We start from the raw sequence: 18,560 nt of genomic DNA, 5'->3' as shown, positions 1-18,560 counted from the left end.
TATACAGTCTACTCTGTGCAATAATTTAAACACACGACAGAAAAGTAAAATTAATAAAAGCAGATTTTATTATTTCATAAGCATATTAATTCATTACATTTAACGTGATATATAAATGAATAAAATAAGAAATAATTCTACTAAAATGGTAATAATTGTAAAAAATGGTAATCCATATTTAAAACTATTTGATATTAAAATAATATTTTTTTTATAAACTTCATTTAACTAGCTTTTATTAATTTCACCTTCGTGTCAATCTTTATGTAATTGCACAGAGTAAAACAACAATTTTAAGATTTATAAACCTTTGATAATGGTCAGAAGGAGGCGAAATCGTTTGATGTAGTTTTATAAATGAAATCTTTGCAATAAGTACATGAGTTTTTCGTATCTATAAAATGTACGCAAAGTTCCACCAAGCGCCAAGAGTCACCGCTAACAACGCGGTGTAAAAGCTAGTTAACGAGCCAATAACACCCACCCTTTTAGAGCGGACGTCGGCCGCCGTCCGGACAAACAGTCCCAAACAGACCAACACTTCATATACTTTTTTTGTCGTTAACCCTTTCCTCACAAAAATACTATTTACATAAAACATACGAACCCTAAAACATTCCAATATTAATACGCTTTTTTTTTATAACTTTCATTCTTACTATGTACACATTAAATAACTTATAAATAAACAATAAAAACGAATAGGATGCCGTAGACGCAGCGCTCGACTCGACTCTACGAAGCCACTGAATATTGCTTCTCCAATTTAGTGTACATAAGTGACGGTCTACGTACACTTTCGTACCACCTTCAGAGTCGCTTACGTCATCAGAGTACGCCCTAACAAATGCGTACGCGACTGACTGAAGGAAGGGTCAACATAACAATTCGGTTAAAATGAGGTAGCAAAATATTTACCCTCCGATTTACACTACAATTGTTGCACTTCTAAATCAGTCATAGATGTATGTTCGTATAAATAAAAACTGACCATAGACTTCTGACTAATTTAAGAGTGCAACGACCCTGAACTTTACAAGTAATAAATACATCAAATCATTTCGTAGTGGAGCCGAGATGAGGAGCTCGTCACAACATCCTGCCAGTACGAGTCGCAGTCGCACACAATTCAGTCTTCACAATTTCAGCGGTGTCACTGTGGACCGGCAGCGTTTCGTTACAACATTTATGCGATTATTAAATTCAGCGTTATTTACAAACACGTTTTATACGAATTAGGATCTCGCGTCATCAAAATCACTATACCATCTTAATTCGACCGTCTTTACCTCTCTATACGGACGCGTACAATGAGAAAAATATTTACAACCACCACAGTTTAAGAACGAGACTCGTCCAGACGAGTATCCTCGCCGTTCGACGAGCACCACGAGACTATAGTCGCTACGCCGCCGGTCACAGCGTCACGCTCAAGGGAGCGGCTCGCGAGCCGTCCGCAGACAACAAACCAACAGGTAACACGAAGCAGTGGGAGCGGCGGCGGCGGCGGCGGCGGCGGCGCGGAGCGGTCAGGGCGCGGCGGGCGGCCAGGCGCGGTGCAGGCGCAGGCCGGCCGCGAGGCGGCGGTGGGAGTCCCTGAACGTGGACACGATCCGCTCGAACGACTCCGGGTCGTACACCGACCGCGCCGTGTTCGACAGGTCGAACGGCTCTGGAGCACACACGTCCAACATTATAATATGTACATACTACACGCACTTCATTGTTAATATACCTTTAATACAATACGAGTAATATATTTGTTAGAGATATATGTATATATAAATAAATGACCATAGATAACACAACGTCATCCAGTCCCACGTTAAGTAGAGCTTGTGTCATGGGTACTAGACAACTGATATAAATACTTAGATATATATATATATTTTTGTAAATATATAATACAACTTATGAATACAAATGTTTGCACCGTGCGAGGAATCAATTTCAAAATTATTTTTGAACTTCAAAATTCAAAAATAATTTATTCAAGTAGCCGCTTATGGACATAAAAATTTTTTTCATTATCATCTTATTTTTTTCCCTACCGTCCAGTACTACTACTCTATATTGGGGTGGCTACCTTCGACACAGAGCAGCTTCCACTGGTGAGGATCTCGCTGGGGTCGTGCCAGCCTGCACTCGGCCACGGGCACCCTCGCGCCCGCTCGCACTGAGATCGCCATTGTCGAGTACCTGATCATAACATACCACAATAGTACATGACCATATAAGTTACGTTAGAGGCCGTTCAAGTATTACATAAGCATATATATCACAATTATTTACCCCCCCCATTCCCCTTGTCAGCAACAGTAAGCAAAGCTCTTACCCCCACCCCCCCATGCTTACGTAAACATTTTCCAATTAATATTTTTTAGCAAAAACAATATGAGGGTTGCCATTCGTGTAAAAAAAGTAAATAACTACCGATGACGTATCACCATCTGGACTTCCCACCCCCCATGTCATCCAAAATAAGCAAAGCAAAGACCCCGCGCCCCCTGATAGTGCTTACGTAATACTTGAACGCCCCCTTACGTTACGATATAAAGTGGCACGAACCGCCCGCTGACGTCCAGGAAGATAGGATCTAAACCATTTAACACCTGACGATGAAATTCCGAGATGTGAAAAAATAGCGAGTAATCGTGGTTCAATGATATTGAATGCATTGGAGAAATCGACAACTGTTAGAGGAGAAATCGACCAAAATGACAACTGTTAATTTAGATTGTTCCATGCCTTCCCTCACATCTTTAGTAATTTAAAGTATTGTAACAGGTAAAGTTTGTTTGTTCGTGACAATCTCTCTTTTGGTTCTGCTTCTGGTGATCTGATTATTTTATTTTTATTTATTTATTAAAGGAAAACCAAGGCTATTCAAGTACATCTTAAATAAAAGCAATATATAGATCATAATAAGCCACTGACAGGCTTTCACTAATAACAATAGACTAATTCTTAAAAAAATTACATCACTACGTATAAAGGCATTATAAAGTTAACAGAGAATATGAAATTAATTAACAAGAGTACAGTAACAAATAGTAAATTTATAGAAATATATACATATACATGATTTTCAATAATATTAATTTAAAAAAAATCTTTCACTGTTACAAAGGTATATTATCCCCGAGTGCTATGGGCTACATAACATCACGCTTCGACCAATAGAAGAGGAGCAGCAATTAAAAAATTACAAATGTGCAAGTCATTTGATTTCCAAGAACTAATATATCTACTAGATATATTAGTTTTAATAAAAAAAGAACTTCAAATATTGTATAAATAAATAAATAAGTAGTGGCAATACTAACGGGAACTCAGCGTAGTACTGCAGCATGTTGAGGAACAGTTCCCCGAGCGTGGAGCGGTTGTGTGGTCGAGTGCGGCCAGCAGACGGTGGCGGTATCACCGGAGGACTTGTACCACCTGAACACACAATATTTCAAGGTGTTTATGGCCCGGGTCACCACTAAAATGCTGCATCATCATGACTCATCATCATTAGGAGGACTACTGGGCGAAGGGTGTGGTGTATCGGCGCTACAGTGCCGTAACCACACAGACAATGTCAATATATTCGTTTTAAAATATAATTTCATATGTATGTTAGTTTATAAGGTCTTTATAATATGGGCCTAGTTGCCTGAAATAAATCTTATATATAAAATTCTCGTGTCACAGTTTTCGTTCCCATACTCCTCCGAAACGGCTTGACCGATTCTCATGAAACTTCGTGTGCGTATTGAGTAGGTCTGAGAATCAGCCAACATCTATTTTTCATCCCCCTAAATGTTAGGGGTAGTCGGCCCCTAATTTTTTTATTTTTATTTTAAGGCAAAACAACGTTTGCCGGGACAGCTAGTAAATAATAATAATAATAATATACAGTAAGACCACGCTTAATGCTGTTTAGAGGATCTGATTCCGAGGTCCGAAACCCTAGTGATGCCCTCAGACTATAATCGTATCCGTCAGGCGGGAGTTGGCCTTCAGCCGCTCCATAAGTCCTTCCGCGGGTTCGGATGCCATCTGCACTCGCCTCATGTCGTCCGGTGAAGCTATAAAGGCCAGCTGCGGCCGACATGATTAGAGTAGTCAGAAAAAAAAAAAGTTTTTAGAAAGACTAGCTGCTTCTTTTAACTATATTTTTGTTTTCTTCTTGCTTGGTTAATTCCTTGAACTCATTATTAGAAAGACTAGCTATAGTTTCTTGAACTATTTTCTCGACGTTGTACTGAAAACCCAGCGCTGCTTTATTTCAACCCAGGGTATCCCCGAAATTTTGCACAGCTCTAGGTTTCCAAATGGTTCACAAAGGTAGGATGTTCAGGAAATAGTTCAAGAAACACCAGCTAGTCTTTCTAATACAGATTTTAAGGAATTAACTGAGCAAGAAGTAATCAAATACAGTGATAGTATTGATTCCAAAGAGCAAAAATAATTTTCGTTAAGAATTGGCGTTTGGAAAGAGAAGTTTAAACACTATAACTGAAATTATGGACCAATTTATTGGAAATAATCAAATTTTGACAGGAGTTCAAAAGCTCGATAGTGTTTATATGTGTATAACATTTCAATTAAAATTCAGACCCTTTAAATAACTGACACAAAATTATATTTTAGTTCAACATCAGCGCCATCTCGCAGCCAGTAATGAAGTTATTTAATGGATTCAATACGAGCGAAGCCGCGGGTAAAAACTAGTGGTAAATAAAGTGGAACTGTGGTACTAACACTGCAGGAAATGTATGACCATGAGAGTCAGCGAGTATGACGACAGCGTGCGCTGTCGCGCGTCGTTGATATTGTGCGCACGTGCCCACAGCTTCGCCAGAGCCACCAGTGGACGCACGCGCCAGTCAACTGCAACACAAACATTAATAATAAAATTATAAACACGACAGTTTGTGAGTATGGATGGATAGATCTTTGTTAGTTTTTCACGCAAAAAATACTAACTTATTTTGATGAAACTTTATTCAGAATAACAGATAGGTTACAATTTAAAAAGGCGAAATGTCAAGTGTGAAGCAGACTAAGTTGTGTAGGTCAGCTAGCAATAATAATAATGTCTCAGGACAACTCACACAGTGCCATCTAGTCCCAAGCTAAGCAGACCTTGTGTTATGGATACTACACAACTGATATAAATACATAGATACATTTTTTTTGTAAATACATACATAATTAGTCCGATAAAAACAATCATACTCATTAAAAAAATATACCGTGCAAGGAATCGAATTCGCGACCATCGAAAGTAATGCAGTGTGCTAAACAGTAAAACTGCCGAGGTCTTCAATAATTATATAACTTTATGGTCATACTAAACACACTTCTATCCTGGCCTACTTACCTTTTGAGAAGCTGTTGAGCAGTGTGGTGTTCTTGATGCCGACTAAATTGTTGCAGTTGAGGTCCACCTGCAGCCCGTTGCGTGGGTCACGCAACTTCAATATGGGAACCTTCGCCTGAATCAGTTCCGCTTCTAGAAAACAATCCATTTAATATATAACATTGTCCAAAATAATTTATTTTCGGATCGACTTCTATATGACCTGCGATAAATCAATTTATCGCAGGACAGCCAGTGTGCGCAATAGCAAGCAAGCAATACGACGGTCAGACATACCGACTTATTAGTAAATGTGAAAGTTCTTGTATGTGTGTCCCCAACACACGTAAGAACGATCACCACACATGAAACCTGGATCGTGGTTCCTTTGGCAGGTAACAAAGGTGTAAAAATTATCATATAAATTTGTTATAAGAAACTCAATTGTTACGAGTAATATGTGAAAAACTTGAGTTTCATAAAATAAGGAATTTGATATGAAATTATAAACGCTTTCAATGCGTCTGGTAGGATGATAGACAACAAAACTATCTGGCAATTTAGGAAACAGTTTAACAGATCTCTGAATAATATAATATAGTATAGACTTTAGCTTTAATAAGCTCTTGTCCCCTCGATCGATCTCCTACTCTCTCAGTCCCCTACTGAGAGAGTAGGGGATCGATCGAGTGGACAAGAGACTGATAGACCAATCGATTAATGAAAGGGCAACGATGAGCCAACCTGACTTTTTGCCCACCCTATCTTCCACTGGTGCTCTGCTAAAGTATACCGTTAGCAAGCAAGTGTATGAATCTATTTAAACCTTAGTCCCAATACTCCGTTACATTAGAGCAATTACACAAACGGTACACGTGTTGCTATCAATCAAGTTCATTCACCAGTGAGAGAAAACAAATAGGTTCCTTGTATATCATTGTATATACAAGTGTTACATTTCAAGGCAAACACTATAGTATATTGTAAACATCATACTCTATAATAGACCAGTAAAGTTAATTTGAGGTAAGGTATAAATTCTGTTTTTTTACATGCAAAACGTAAAGGTAAAAGGTAAGGCAAGGTATTCTGTCACATACTATTCTGGTCTAAGCAAGGGTTGTAATTTTCATAAAGGTATTCTGTCAGATACTATTCGGGTCTAAGCTAGGGTTGCAATTTTCATATAGGTATTCTGTCATATACTATTCTGGTCTAAGCAAGGGTTGCAATTTTCATAAAGGTATTCTGTCAGATACTATTCGGGTCTAAGCAAGGGTTGCAATTTTCATAAAGGTATTCTGTCAGATACTATTCTGGTCTAAGCAAGGGTTGTAATTTTCATAAAGGTATTCTGTCAGATACTATTCTGGTCTAAGCAAGGGTTGTAATTTTCATAAAGGTATTCTGTCAGATACTATTCTGGTCTAAGCAAGGGTGGCAAATTTGCTTAGACCAGAATAGTATCTTACAGAATACCTTGTTATAGAATAGAAAAGAAAATAATTTATTCAAATAAATTTACATTGAAGCACTTTTGCATAATTATGCCTGTGGTAACGCTAATAATTTGGCATTTCTAAGGGTTAAGACACCGTCTAAAGGGTTAATTCACTAGTCTACATACCTAGTGTAGTAGTTTAGGATACTGTCTAACTTTCAAACACGCAGATGACTTTGAACAAAGTCCGACGAGTCTTTATTATATTCGCGATGAAATGCCAGAAAGCCTGCGCGCGCAATCATGTGTGACTGCATTTTACTATTTTTTGCATATAATATAGCGAGTATTATTCGAGTATTTCATTTTCTTATAAAATTTTATTTTTTATTCCACAGATCTTATTTTCAATATAATATTGATAAATTATCAATAACTTTGTAACTATGACTTCCGTTAGTTGTCGGCCATTTTATAATTTTTAATTTATTATCAATGCACTAAAGCATTCACGATTGAATTGATGAACGCGTGAATGCGCGTGCGCGCGGTCTTTCTTGTTGTCTTTCTCTATATTTACATATACAATTTTACCTTCGTAAGCTGATTCGTACTGAAAGAGGGTGGAGGATGTATAGAACTATAGAGGCAGTTTATCACTAAGATAATCGAAAAAGAGATAGAGAAGGAGACGGTACCTAGTCCGAAGTCGGAGGGGTCGAAGCTCTTGATGTAGGCGAGGATGTAGTTGAGGTGCAGCAGGGCGTGGGCGCGCGGCTCCAGGTGTTCCAGTGGGCGCACGTACAGGCACAGGTCCATGTCCGACGCGTCCAGCGCGAACCCTGACATCGTCGACCCCACCACGTACAGCCCGTACCGCGGGAACAAGTTCTGCAAAATTTATTTTTATTGATGACTAGCTTTTCCTTTTAGCCCGCGGCTTCGCTCGCTTAACTTCATTACTGGCTGCTAAATAGCACTGAAGTAGCAAAATGTTGATATATAATTTTTTGTTTTTTATAAAATATTCGTTGTTAAAATAAAAAGTATCCTATGTTCATTCCAATACGGTATGTATTAGAAGAACATGTGTACAAACTTTCATAATGATCGGTTCAGTAGTTTTTGCGTGAAAGCGAAACAAACATCCGTACTTTGACATTTATAATATTATTATTATATTATATAGTAAGTAAGGATAATGGAGTAATGCACACACCTTAATTTTTTTTTGACTACTCCAAACTTAGACTTAAACAAGACTTATGGAGCGGCTGAAGGCGAACTCCGGCCTGACGTGGCGACTTTAGTCTGAGAGCACTGCTAGAGGTATGAACTTTGGCACCGGACGTCGTCGTTTTGATGCCCATTTGAATAGGATGAGAAGCGTCAATAATCTTTAGAAAATTACCCTTATATTGACGTAGAGATACTTCCAAAGATTCATTTTCCTCTGGAACGTTTTCTCGGTCTGTTGTGACTTGACGAACTTGTCCCAGATCTCTTGTGACAGCGTGTCCCACTTAGAACCTGAAACAAATAGTTTTTCATTATTGTAAACTAATTCATAATCATTAAAAAAAATATTGTTCTGCCATTTATCTATCCAATCAACCTTGGAACCTAAGTGGTCTCGGATAGTGCGGATTCAGAGGAGCTTCCTCCCGCGTACACTTAAATGGTGGAATGAACTTCCTACCCAGGTTTTCTCACGAGACAACAGTATGGAGTTTTTTAAGAAGGGTATATTAAGGTTTCTTAAGGGTCGGCAACGCGCACGTGATACCTCTGGTGTTTCAGGCGTACATAGGTTACGGTAATCCTTTTACCATCAGATGGTATGCTTGTTTGCCACTATCGTAATATAAAAAAATAGTTTAAATGATAAAGACTTTAAAAATTAAAATTGTCATTATTAATTTTAGTTATGGTGTTTGTATACAAATAATACAGAATGGGCACTGGCTGACAATCTCCCACTCTGTTCATGTTTATACTCTCTACTATCCTATACATATTCTTAGTAATTATTACTTCACCACTATATTGGAACTATTCAATAATGTTATGTTCTGGAGTTATCTCAACGTTTCAATGGATATAATGTCACAGGTGTTGAGAACAAATGGTCAAACATGTTGGGCAATTTGTTCCACAGAATAACAGTGATTTTTTATATAATATATGTATTTACTTAGTTATTGTGAGTATACTCCCACTGTACATGTTTATACTCTGTAGTATCATATACATATTCTTAGTAATTATTACTTCACTTCAAAAAATATAGTTTTTGGATGATAATGTGATGGTGCACCCGCCTGCGCTAACAGTTTACGCTGGCGGGGCACCAGTGGAGGAAGATAAGATGAGCATGAGGTCAGGTCAGTTGGCCCATCGTGACAAATTCATCAAGAATTTGTCACGAAGGTTTCACCGCTATATTAAAACTATTCAAGAATGTATATTCTAGAATAATCTCAATGTTTCAATGGATATAATGTCACAGGTGTTGAGAACAATTGGTCAAACATGTTGGGCAATTTGTTCCACAGAATAACAGTGTTTTTTTATATAACATATGTATTTACTTAGTTATTGTGAGTATTCACTGCTTACTGCGTAATTAATGAGGATAAGTAAATTTGAATGTAAATATTATGTACTTGCTGACTCCGCAAACGTTGTTTTTGTCATATAAATTAAAATCGCTATTAAAAAATAGGGGTAGTAGAAAGGTGAAATTTTGGTGTTGTATTTTTAATGCCACATAATAAAAATAATCTCTAAAAAATAAAAAAAATGTTAAGGGTGGACGACCCTTATCACTTTGGGGTATGAAAAATAGATTCATTTCAGAGTTCATGAATTAGAGCTACTGAAATGTATACAAAATTTCATAAAAATCGATCAAGCCGTTTCGGAGGAGTATGGTAACTAACATTGTGACACGAGAATTTCTACATAAGATAACAATCTTATATATAAAATTCTCGTGCCACAGGAGAAATTTTATATATAAGATAACAATATATTTATATAGGTTTATATGTAGTCCACTCCTAAATTTTTTATTTTTATTTTAAGGCAAAACAACGTTTGCCGGGACAGTTAGTATATATATAGGTATCTATGTCTAACATTAAATGAAAATCTCGTACATGAACGACTATTGCCATGCACGTTTGTCATTTAACCAATCAATGTTTGGTCGATGAATATAATTTAACAGACGTTTTAAATTCATTTAAAGGGAATTCCAATATATCCTTTGATATCTTATTGTAAATTTTTATATCCATTCCCAAAAAAGACCCATTGAATTTTTATAAACGATACTTAAGAACAGCAATTTTGCCTTTAAATGTAGTACTAATTACATCCCGTGAACCGGCAACTTGATTGCTTCTTCAGTTATTAAAATATACGTTCACGCATATTAACAGGACGGGATATTCAGACGTGTAGTTAACTTTTTTCTTTTATTTAATTTTAAACTTTCGTGTTTAATATACATTATTTAAATTATTAACCGGGTCTTAACACGAATAATTTTATGGCAAATAAAGGTATTTACTTACTTAAGCTGACTCATGAAGTCAGCTCGTGACCACGGCTAGTGCAACCTAGTCGAAACGTCGAGAGAGGTAAATACCTTTTTTTTTCTTTTATGTATGATAATGAGGAGAGGATGATAAGATGAGCATGAGGTCAGGTCAGTTGGCACATTGTGACAAATTCTCCAAGAAATTTTTAACAATGTTTCCAGGAACCGCGTGAAAGTCGACCTAACATGGTACATGGCTAGCGTACTTAACTGTTGGCGTTAAGGACTTACCATTGAGCAGGTCATCCGGTGTGAATTTCACCTGGAACGAGTATGACGCGTTGAGGTGGCGGTCGGGCATGACCCGCCGCTGTCGCACGTACTGCTCGCGTCGCCGCGGCCTCCACTCGCGGGAGTAGCTTCCATGCTGTACTGGCACATTTGCGTTGTCACGCTCGCGTGATGTCCCTTCACCTGTTTAACAGTAATCGTCATACTCGTGAACGGGGGCATACGTAACTGGGAATCGTAATTGATTAGATCTAGTTGTTGTCTGATTTACTTTGTCATTTAATTACATTAATTGGTATATAATGTACTTGTTGTGACGTAGACGTAGTTGTGAGGGTTCGCCCTCACAACTTCGTCTGCATGACACTTATCTATACATATAAATGAAATTGGAGTGTCTGTTTGTAATATTGAACTAACCGTTTTTTACTACGTGCATTTTTTCAATTATTTTCAAAATCCGATATATACACCAAAATAACATTTTCTACAATTTTTGTTTGTTTGTCTGTTTCGGCTAATCTCTGAAATGGCTGGACCGATTTTTTGCAAGGTAGCTGATGTAATAAGGAGTAACTTAGGCTACTTTTATTTTAGTCACGGGAACAGCTAGTCCCCAGTAAGAATATATAATAGATAACTTTTGAAATAAGAAACGGGACTCCATAGCTATGTATCCTTGTACCCATCCTATAAGAACTTCAATGTGGTCTCAATTGAAAACTGGCCTGATGTATTGACCAGTTAAATTAAATAAAAATAATCTTTATTCAAATAAACTTAACACACACTTTCTTATAGCACAGTGGAGCACCTGCAACACCAGGGGAATAGCAAGTGCGTTGCCGGCCTTTTAAGAAGGAATAAGCTGTTTTCTTGAAGGTTTCAATATCGTATCGGTTCGGAAATACCATTAGTGAAAGGTGATTCCAAAATGTGGTTGTGCGTGGCAAGTTTATAGAAAACCGTATTGTGGAGGCCATTCATCCATATGATCAGGATGATGTTAAATAAATTAAATAGTCATATTTTTTATTCTACCACTCATTCGGAACGTAGACTTGTCACAAGAAGAATGAGCATAAAGAATAATTATTCTTCATGAATAATTATTTTGATTTCAAAGAGTTATAATTATTCACTTAGAAATAAATGAAATCACAAGATCATATACGTATAGATATTGGCCTAGTGACACAATTTGCGTTCTCTAATATACATATGTAAACAGTAACGTGAATAAATAATTATCACCTCTGAGTGGTACATATATACTTGTCTGACGGTGATAAGAGATCACCGTCAGACAAGTTATGCATGCCTGGTACTCTTTTTTTATTCTTTATTGCACTTTAAAAGAGTGTACAAGAGGCGAGCTTAATGCCATATGGCATTCTCTACCAGCTAACCTTTGGGTAGAACTAGAAAGCGTTGTAGGGCAGTAATGGCGAAAATTTGTGATATTAATACTATAATAAATAATTAGCTAAACAAAATCTACGTACATATAATTCTTTAATATATAATTTATGTTATATAAATATAATATATACTTTAAATATACATATATATATATTGAAATATATAAAGTACACAGAATAAAAACATAAATACCCTAAATATAGTTGAAAGTACCTACTTAACTCAACGCCAAACAGTTAAAGCTCATTTCACTATTCAATAGTAGACGGTAGATTTGGTCATAAGAGTCTGCAACAGACCTACATGAATAAAGATATTTTGAATTTTGAATAGAAATGAATCTTAATTATTATTAAGTACTTTTGAAAAGACATCTTTTTTATTCTACCTCTCATTCGGAAAGCAGAAATTTACGTTTTGCTCTCTCGAGTAAATCACTAATTAATATTATAAGTGTGTAAGTAGGGATGTTTGTTACGCTTTCACGCAAAAACTACTGAACCGATCATCATGAAATTTTGTACACATGTTCTTGGAGGTATTAGAATGAACATGAGATTTTTTTATTAAAAAAAGAACAAACATTTTTTATAAAAAAATAACCAACTTTTTGGTACTTCAGCGCCATCTAGCAGTCAGTAATGAAGTTATGCGAGCGAAACCGCGGGTAAAAGCTAGTGTTGTTATAAATACTTTACAGCAAACTCAAAGACTGAAATGTTTGTACACATTTAGTTAATGGATGAATATGGAACAGTTGCTTTCCATATTCCACTTAACAAAATGCCTGCATTAATTGTAGATAGATTTATACTTTTTTTTAATGGATGATAATGGAATGGCGCATTTATCTGCGCTAACGATTTACGCTCGCAGGGCACTATTGGACGATGACAAATGCACCATGCAAGGAATCAAACAGAGACCATCGGAAAGTAAGGCGGTGCTAAAGCACTAGACCGGGGGAAAGGGAATTGTTAGTAATGTGGATTGATAACCCCATTGCTAGCAATGTACCATGTCAGGTTGACCTCCACACGGTTCCCCCTGGAACATCGTGTTAAATTCCTGGTGAATTTGTCACGATGGGCTAACTGACCTAATGCTCATCTTATCATCCTCCACTAGTGCCCCGCCAGCGTAAACCGTTAGCGCAGGCGGGTGCATGGTGCACCCGCCTGCGCAATCATCATCATCTTCATTATCATGCACAAAAAAAAATCACTAGACCACCAAGGTCGTCGAACTATTGATAAAATGTGACCTGTATTACACTTTTTATTTCTATATGCTGTAATAGGTAACCATTTATATTTACAAAAAATCTAAGTATATCAGATTTCCTAAGTTCATAGTACAAGGCCTAGTCTGTTTGATTCTAGATAGTGCAAATATATGGAGTTATTTTTTTTTTAATATTCTTTCCACTACAGTAATTTTTTTTCTCCACTCAATTTTTTTTGGGAAGGTGTAGTTGGGGATATGTTGGAGTGCGAGGTTTCTGAAGACGATGTCTGGGATAGGGAAAATTGGCGGAGAAAAACAAATTCAAAAATCATTTATTCGTGTAGGACATTTTAGCCGTTTATGAACGTCAAATTTTTACATTCTAATTTTATTTTTTTCCCTCCGTAAGGAAGCCTGACCCCACCACCATGTCGAGTACATACCGAGGAAGAGAAAGAGACCTAGAGTCCGTGCTCTTAGTATGTTAAGCGTTGACAATTAAAATTGACATCATCATCATTATTATTACATAGTATAAAACAAAGTCGCTGTCGCTGTCTGTCCGTCACTATATATGCTTAAACCTTTAAAACTACGCAACGGATTTTGAAGCGTTTTTTTTAATAGATAGAGTGATTCAAGAGGAAGGTTTTTATGTATAATACATGTACACCTGTGCGAAGCCGGGGCGAGTAGCTAGTAAATTATAAAACACAAACAACAATAATTCTAATTATGCGTTGCTAACAATAAATCTGTTATTGTAACAAATGATTCTATATCTGGCTTGAGATTACTATAAATACGTTTTTAGTTATCGTAAGTTCAAACAGTCAGCTCTTAGACTTTTATCTCAACATAAGATAACTGTGTTATGTAATAAATATGCGTAACATTTGTAAATTGATGTGACGTTCATAAACAGTAGTTTATTACACTCATCTCAAACACTTACTTGCTTATTTGTAACTCTAAATCTCATTACATACTTGTATTTAATAAATATTATAAACGCGAAAGTTTGTGAGTCTAGATAGATGATTGTTACTCTTTCACGCAAAAACTACTAAACGTATTTCGATGAAACTACAGTAATATAGCTTATACATCAGAATAACATATAGGCTATAAATTTCACGCGTTTGAAATCGCGGGCACAGCTAGTAGTTAATATGTAAATGGAAATTGAACTTTATCTATATTTAGACTTGTAACATTTATTTAAAAGAGCATCCATTTTTTTTTTTATATCATAATTTGAGCGCGTTTGACCGCAATCTCACCTGATGTTAAGTGATGATGTGGTCTAAGCAGTTACACGCAAGCTCAGATAATGCCTATATATATATATACCTTTTTTCTACCGCATGTATCACGGGGAGTGTTCTGAGGAATTGTTCGGATTAATACCAGCTGCTGAGTTTCACCACCGTACCACCCGCCAGAAACTAAAATACCATCCTGATCATCTGGATGAATGGCGGTCCTCCACAGTGCGGTTTTCTAGAAACTTTTTGCCACGCACAACCACATTGTGGAATCACCTTCCAGCAATGGTATTTCCGAACCGATACGATATTGAAACCTTCAAGAAAAGAGCTTATTCCTTTTTAAAAGGCCGACAACGTACTTGCAATTCTCATGGTGTTGCGGGTGCTCATGGGCGGCGGTATTCACTTACCATCAGGTGAGCCGCATGCACGTTTGTCCCGTGTTATAAAAAAAAATCCAAGTTTCTGGCTCGTATTTCTTGTGATCAAATATATTTCTGATTGAGAGGTAGGTACTAAATATAACTGTCTATTCAAAAGTGCTTAAATTTAAGTTTTTTTTAATACAGAACTTTCTATACTATACTAAGTTTCTTGCTCATTCTTCTTGTGATCAGTCAGTCTTTTCGAAAGTGGTTAAATTTGAATATTTTTCTATTCTATTCTATTAGGACCGTTGTGTGCAGAGTTGAGGGTAAGTAGGTAGAATAGTAACCTGGCAGACTACTGTTTCATGATTAAAAAGTTAAGTTCAGCAAGGATCCAAGGAATAAATGGATATGTTTCTTATTACTACATTTATAAATGATACTGGATTTTCATAGGATTGTAGTAGATTATTTAGGTAGTTTATAAACTTAAGATTTCTTACCTTTTAATTAATTTATATATATATGTAATCTTCCTAAGTGGCCATATTGGTTGACAACTATAGCAAGCATGTAAGATGTAAATAAATAAATAAAGTTCTAATTAATATGTAGTGACTGATAATGTAAATATCTGTAGGTCAATGGATGTTTAAAATCAGTTACAGAAAAAGAAATAAACTTAATTCCAATAAACAATTTAATAAGCAATTTTCAATAGTCATTGTTACGATTTTGATTTTTTGAGATATTTTGTACATACTAATAATATTTACTCAAACGAGGATCATGTCTTATGGAAAGTGTACAATATGAATGTGGATGGATGTAAAGGGAGGGGACGCCCTAAGAAAAGATGGATGGATTGTGTGAAAGATGATATGAATAAAAGAAGAGTATGCTCAGATATGACGACCGATAGAGAGCAGTGGAAGAGAATGACATACTGCGCCGACCTCAAATAATAGGATAAAGGCAAGGCAATGATGATAATATTATTTACTCTCTATAATATTGGTATAAATAATATTACGCCTAGGTTTTATGATTATTAAAAAAAAATTGTTTTATCTAACTTTTAAATATTCATCAAGCAAGAAGTGGCTTATGACTATGAATTGCAGTGGCAGGAAACTATTTATGGGTAGCTATACCACATTGGTAATAATTCATACAAATTGCCTGCTTCCAACAAGAACATGTTATTTTTTAAACAAATACTTCTCAGGAAACAGATTTTATTGTCTAAAATAAATCAACAAATTATCTATTAAGTTTGAAAGAAAAGTATGTTCAATGAAAATAGTATACCATTATAAAAATAAGGTCATTTAATTGTTTGTAATTACTGTATGTTAAATAGAATTAAAATATGTACAGTCCAGTCACAAAAAGGAACCTGACATGATGTTTTTTAATTTCAATGATATTTTCTAGTAATATGATTTGATGATGATGAAAAAACTAGCTTTTTTATGTGTTGATGGCACAAGAATGTAATGCATCAAGATACAACTTGTTTTATCCTGTATTATGTTATATGACTAAGGTGATTATATGTGAATGCGTAAAGAATAATTAAAATAATCTATCCTTGTAGTAAACAATATTTATATAGATTATGTCATAGAGCAAATATTATTTCATATGACATCATAAACAGGAAGTGTTCTATTTTCCTGCTTAGTAACAGTCCAGTACAGATTTCAATATCTCAAAGCTGTCTACTTATTGAACCCCAAACCTGTCGTTAATAAATAAATAACCCTGGACAATTAACACAGCGCCATCTAGTCCCATGGTAAGCAGCTTGTGTTATGGGTACTAGACAACTGATATAAATACTTAACATATTTTCTTTTATAAATACATACAACATAGAAAACATCCAGACCGATACAAACAATCATACCCATGAGTACTATTATTTGCACTATGCGAGGCATCATATCCATAACCATCGAAAGTAATCCAGTGTGCTCAACTGCTAAACCAATGAGGCCACAAAATACATAAGTAAATAATAAAATATATAAGTCCAAATTTCAAATATTGTTGTATGATATTTGTGTATTGCTAGATTTTTTTAAAAGTTGAAATAACTATAATTTGTTTATATTATTTGGAGTTGGCTATATTGGAATTGGGTTATGATTCTATCAGAATTTAAACACCTATTTCTATGTTGAATAAACAAAATACAATCTAATAATTAATATTCTAATAATTACTAAAAATATCATAGACATACTGAAGAAAAAATCAATCTATTACAAATAAACTAATATAATTTGGAAAAATATAAACTTAATAGTCAACAGTAATAAAAGCATATATATAATATTAATATCAATAACATTTTCAAATTGAAATCTAAATGGGTGTGAATTTTATGAAGTGAATTACAGGTATATTACACAAATATTTATGATATTGATTAAATATTTTGAGGGTAAACAGTATAGTATTTAAAATGTTACACATTAATTATGAGTTACATTTTACATTATTTGGTAGTTTTCCAGATAGACCTTCATCTAGAAAACTACCCACACACTGTGTATTTAAAAACACATAAATATAACATATTTATAGTAATAAGTAGTCATTTACTTACCCTTATCTCCAGATTTGTTGGATCCAGATGCATTACTGGACAAACTAGAATCATCCGAATCATATCCAAATGCCCTGTTATCTGTCTTGTTTGTGAGTGGCCTGTCACGGCGCTGCGTCCAGCGGCGGCCCGAGCCATGCAGGCGCGCGGGCGAGCCGCCACCGCGGGCTCCCGCGGCGCCCGTCGACACCGATTCCACTTGGTACTGCCTCTGTCTTTCACCACCAGGCACCATGTACATAGAACCCTGGCCGTATCCCCCATTCCCGTGGTACATTACCGGTGCACTCTCACTCATGTCTTTTCTACTGCCAATAAAATCACGATTAATTTAATTTTTTAATTTAATCACCGGTGAATTATTATTAAATTATTACTTTAAAGATACTGACCTGTAATTCGATCGTTAAATCCGATGGCGGACTGACGCTTCTGACCCGCTACTGTGTCATCGTAGGCGTAATAAATTAATTAAAAATATAGTGCAGCGACAAAATTGAACAATCTATTTTTCTTAGCGACGAAATTCGAGACGATTTGTCTGAAGTCCGACGTCTCTGCGAAATTTATCGTAAATTTGTCAGTGGCTACAATGTGGCCTTAGATCGTTTGTCTCTTTACCTTAACAACAGAACGAGCTAAAATTAAAAATCTACACCGGTAACAATAAATCTACCCACGAATTAGCACAAATGACTAAAAATGAAATGAAAAAATCCGCCATGACTTTTAAGAACCCTTTAGCGACATCTGACGGAGTGCAAAGAAATCTACACGTGATTTAATTTTTTTTTTCATTCAAATTATGAAGTTCCATAACAAACCAGCATTATGCCAAGTGTCATAATGATTTAAAATTATAAACTTAATCATTACCACATTTTTTGTTATTATATTACCAATTAACAATTTTTTTAAATATGCATAATATATCATTTATGACTAATTTTTTAATTCTTGATGAATCACATGACTTTCTCAACTTCTTTTTTCACCTTGCAACAAAATTGATTCAACTGAAGGTTT

The 18,560-nt window shown here is 35.6% G+C and overlaps 1 protein-coding gene across 1 annotated transcript; it reads right to left on the bottom strand.

Moving 5' to 3' along the window:
• Positions 1 to 1,529: 1,529 nt before the first annotated feature.
• LOC131843391 (poly(A) RNA polymerase gld-2 homolog A-like) lies at positions 1,530 to 18,267 on the bottom strand. The gene is made up of 10 exons (XM_059192021.1): positions 17,927 to 18,267; positions 17,535 to 17,839; positions 10,630 to 10,812; positions 8,203 to 8,321; positions 7,490 to 7,682; positions 5,372 to 5,503; positions 4,750 to 4,878; positions 3,327 to 3,441; positions 2,087 to 2,199; positions 1,530 to 1,672 (listed from the first exon to the last, which is right to left on the bottom strand). Exons 2-10 carry the CDS (start codon positions 17,830 to 17,832, stop codon positions 1,530 to 1,532), a joined length of 1,425 nt encoding a protein of 474 aa, XP_059048004.1. The 5' UTR covers positions 17,833 to 17,839; positions 17,927 to 18,267.
• Positions 18,268 to 18,560: the final 293 nt, after the last annotated feature.

Source organism: Achroia grisella, unplaced genomic scaffold (genome assembly GCF_030625045.1).
Source record: "Achroia grisella isolate CSIRO2021 unplaced genomic scaffold, CSIRO_AGI_Agris_v1 utg3071, whole genome shotgun sequence".
Lineage (NCBI taxonomy): Eukaryota > Metazoa > Arthropoda > Insecta > Lepidoptera > Pyralidae > Achroia > Achroia grisella.
The sequence above is the reverse complement of the archived record's forward strand: the minus strand, read 5'-3'. Positions and strand labels throughout refer to the sequence as shown.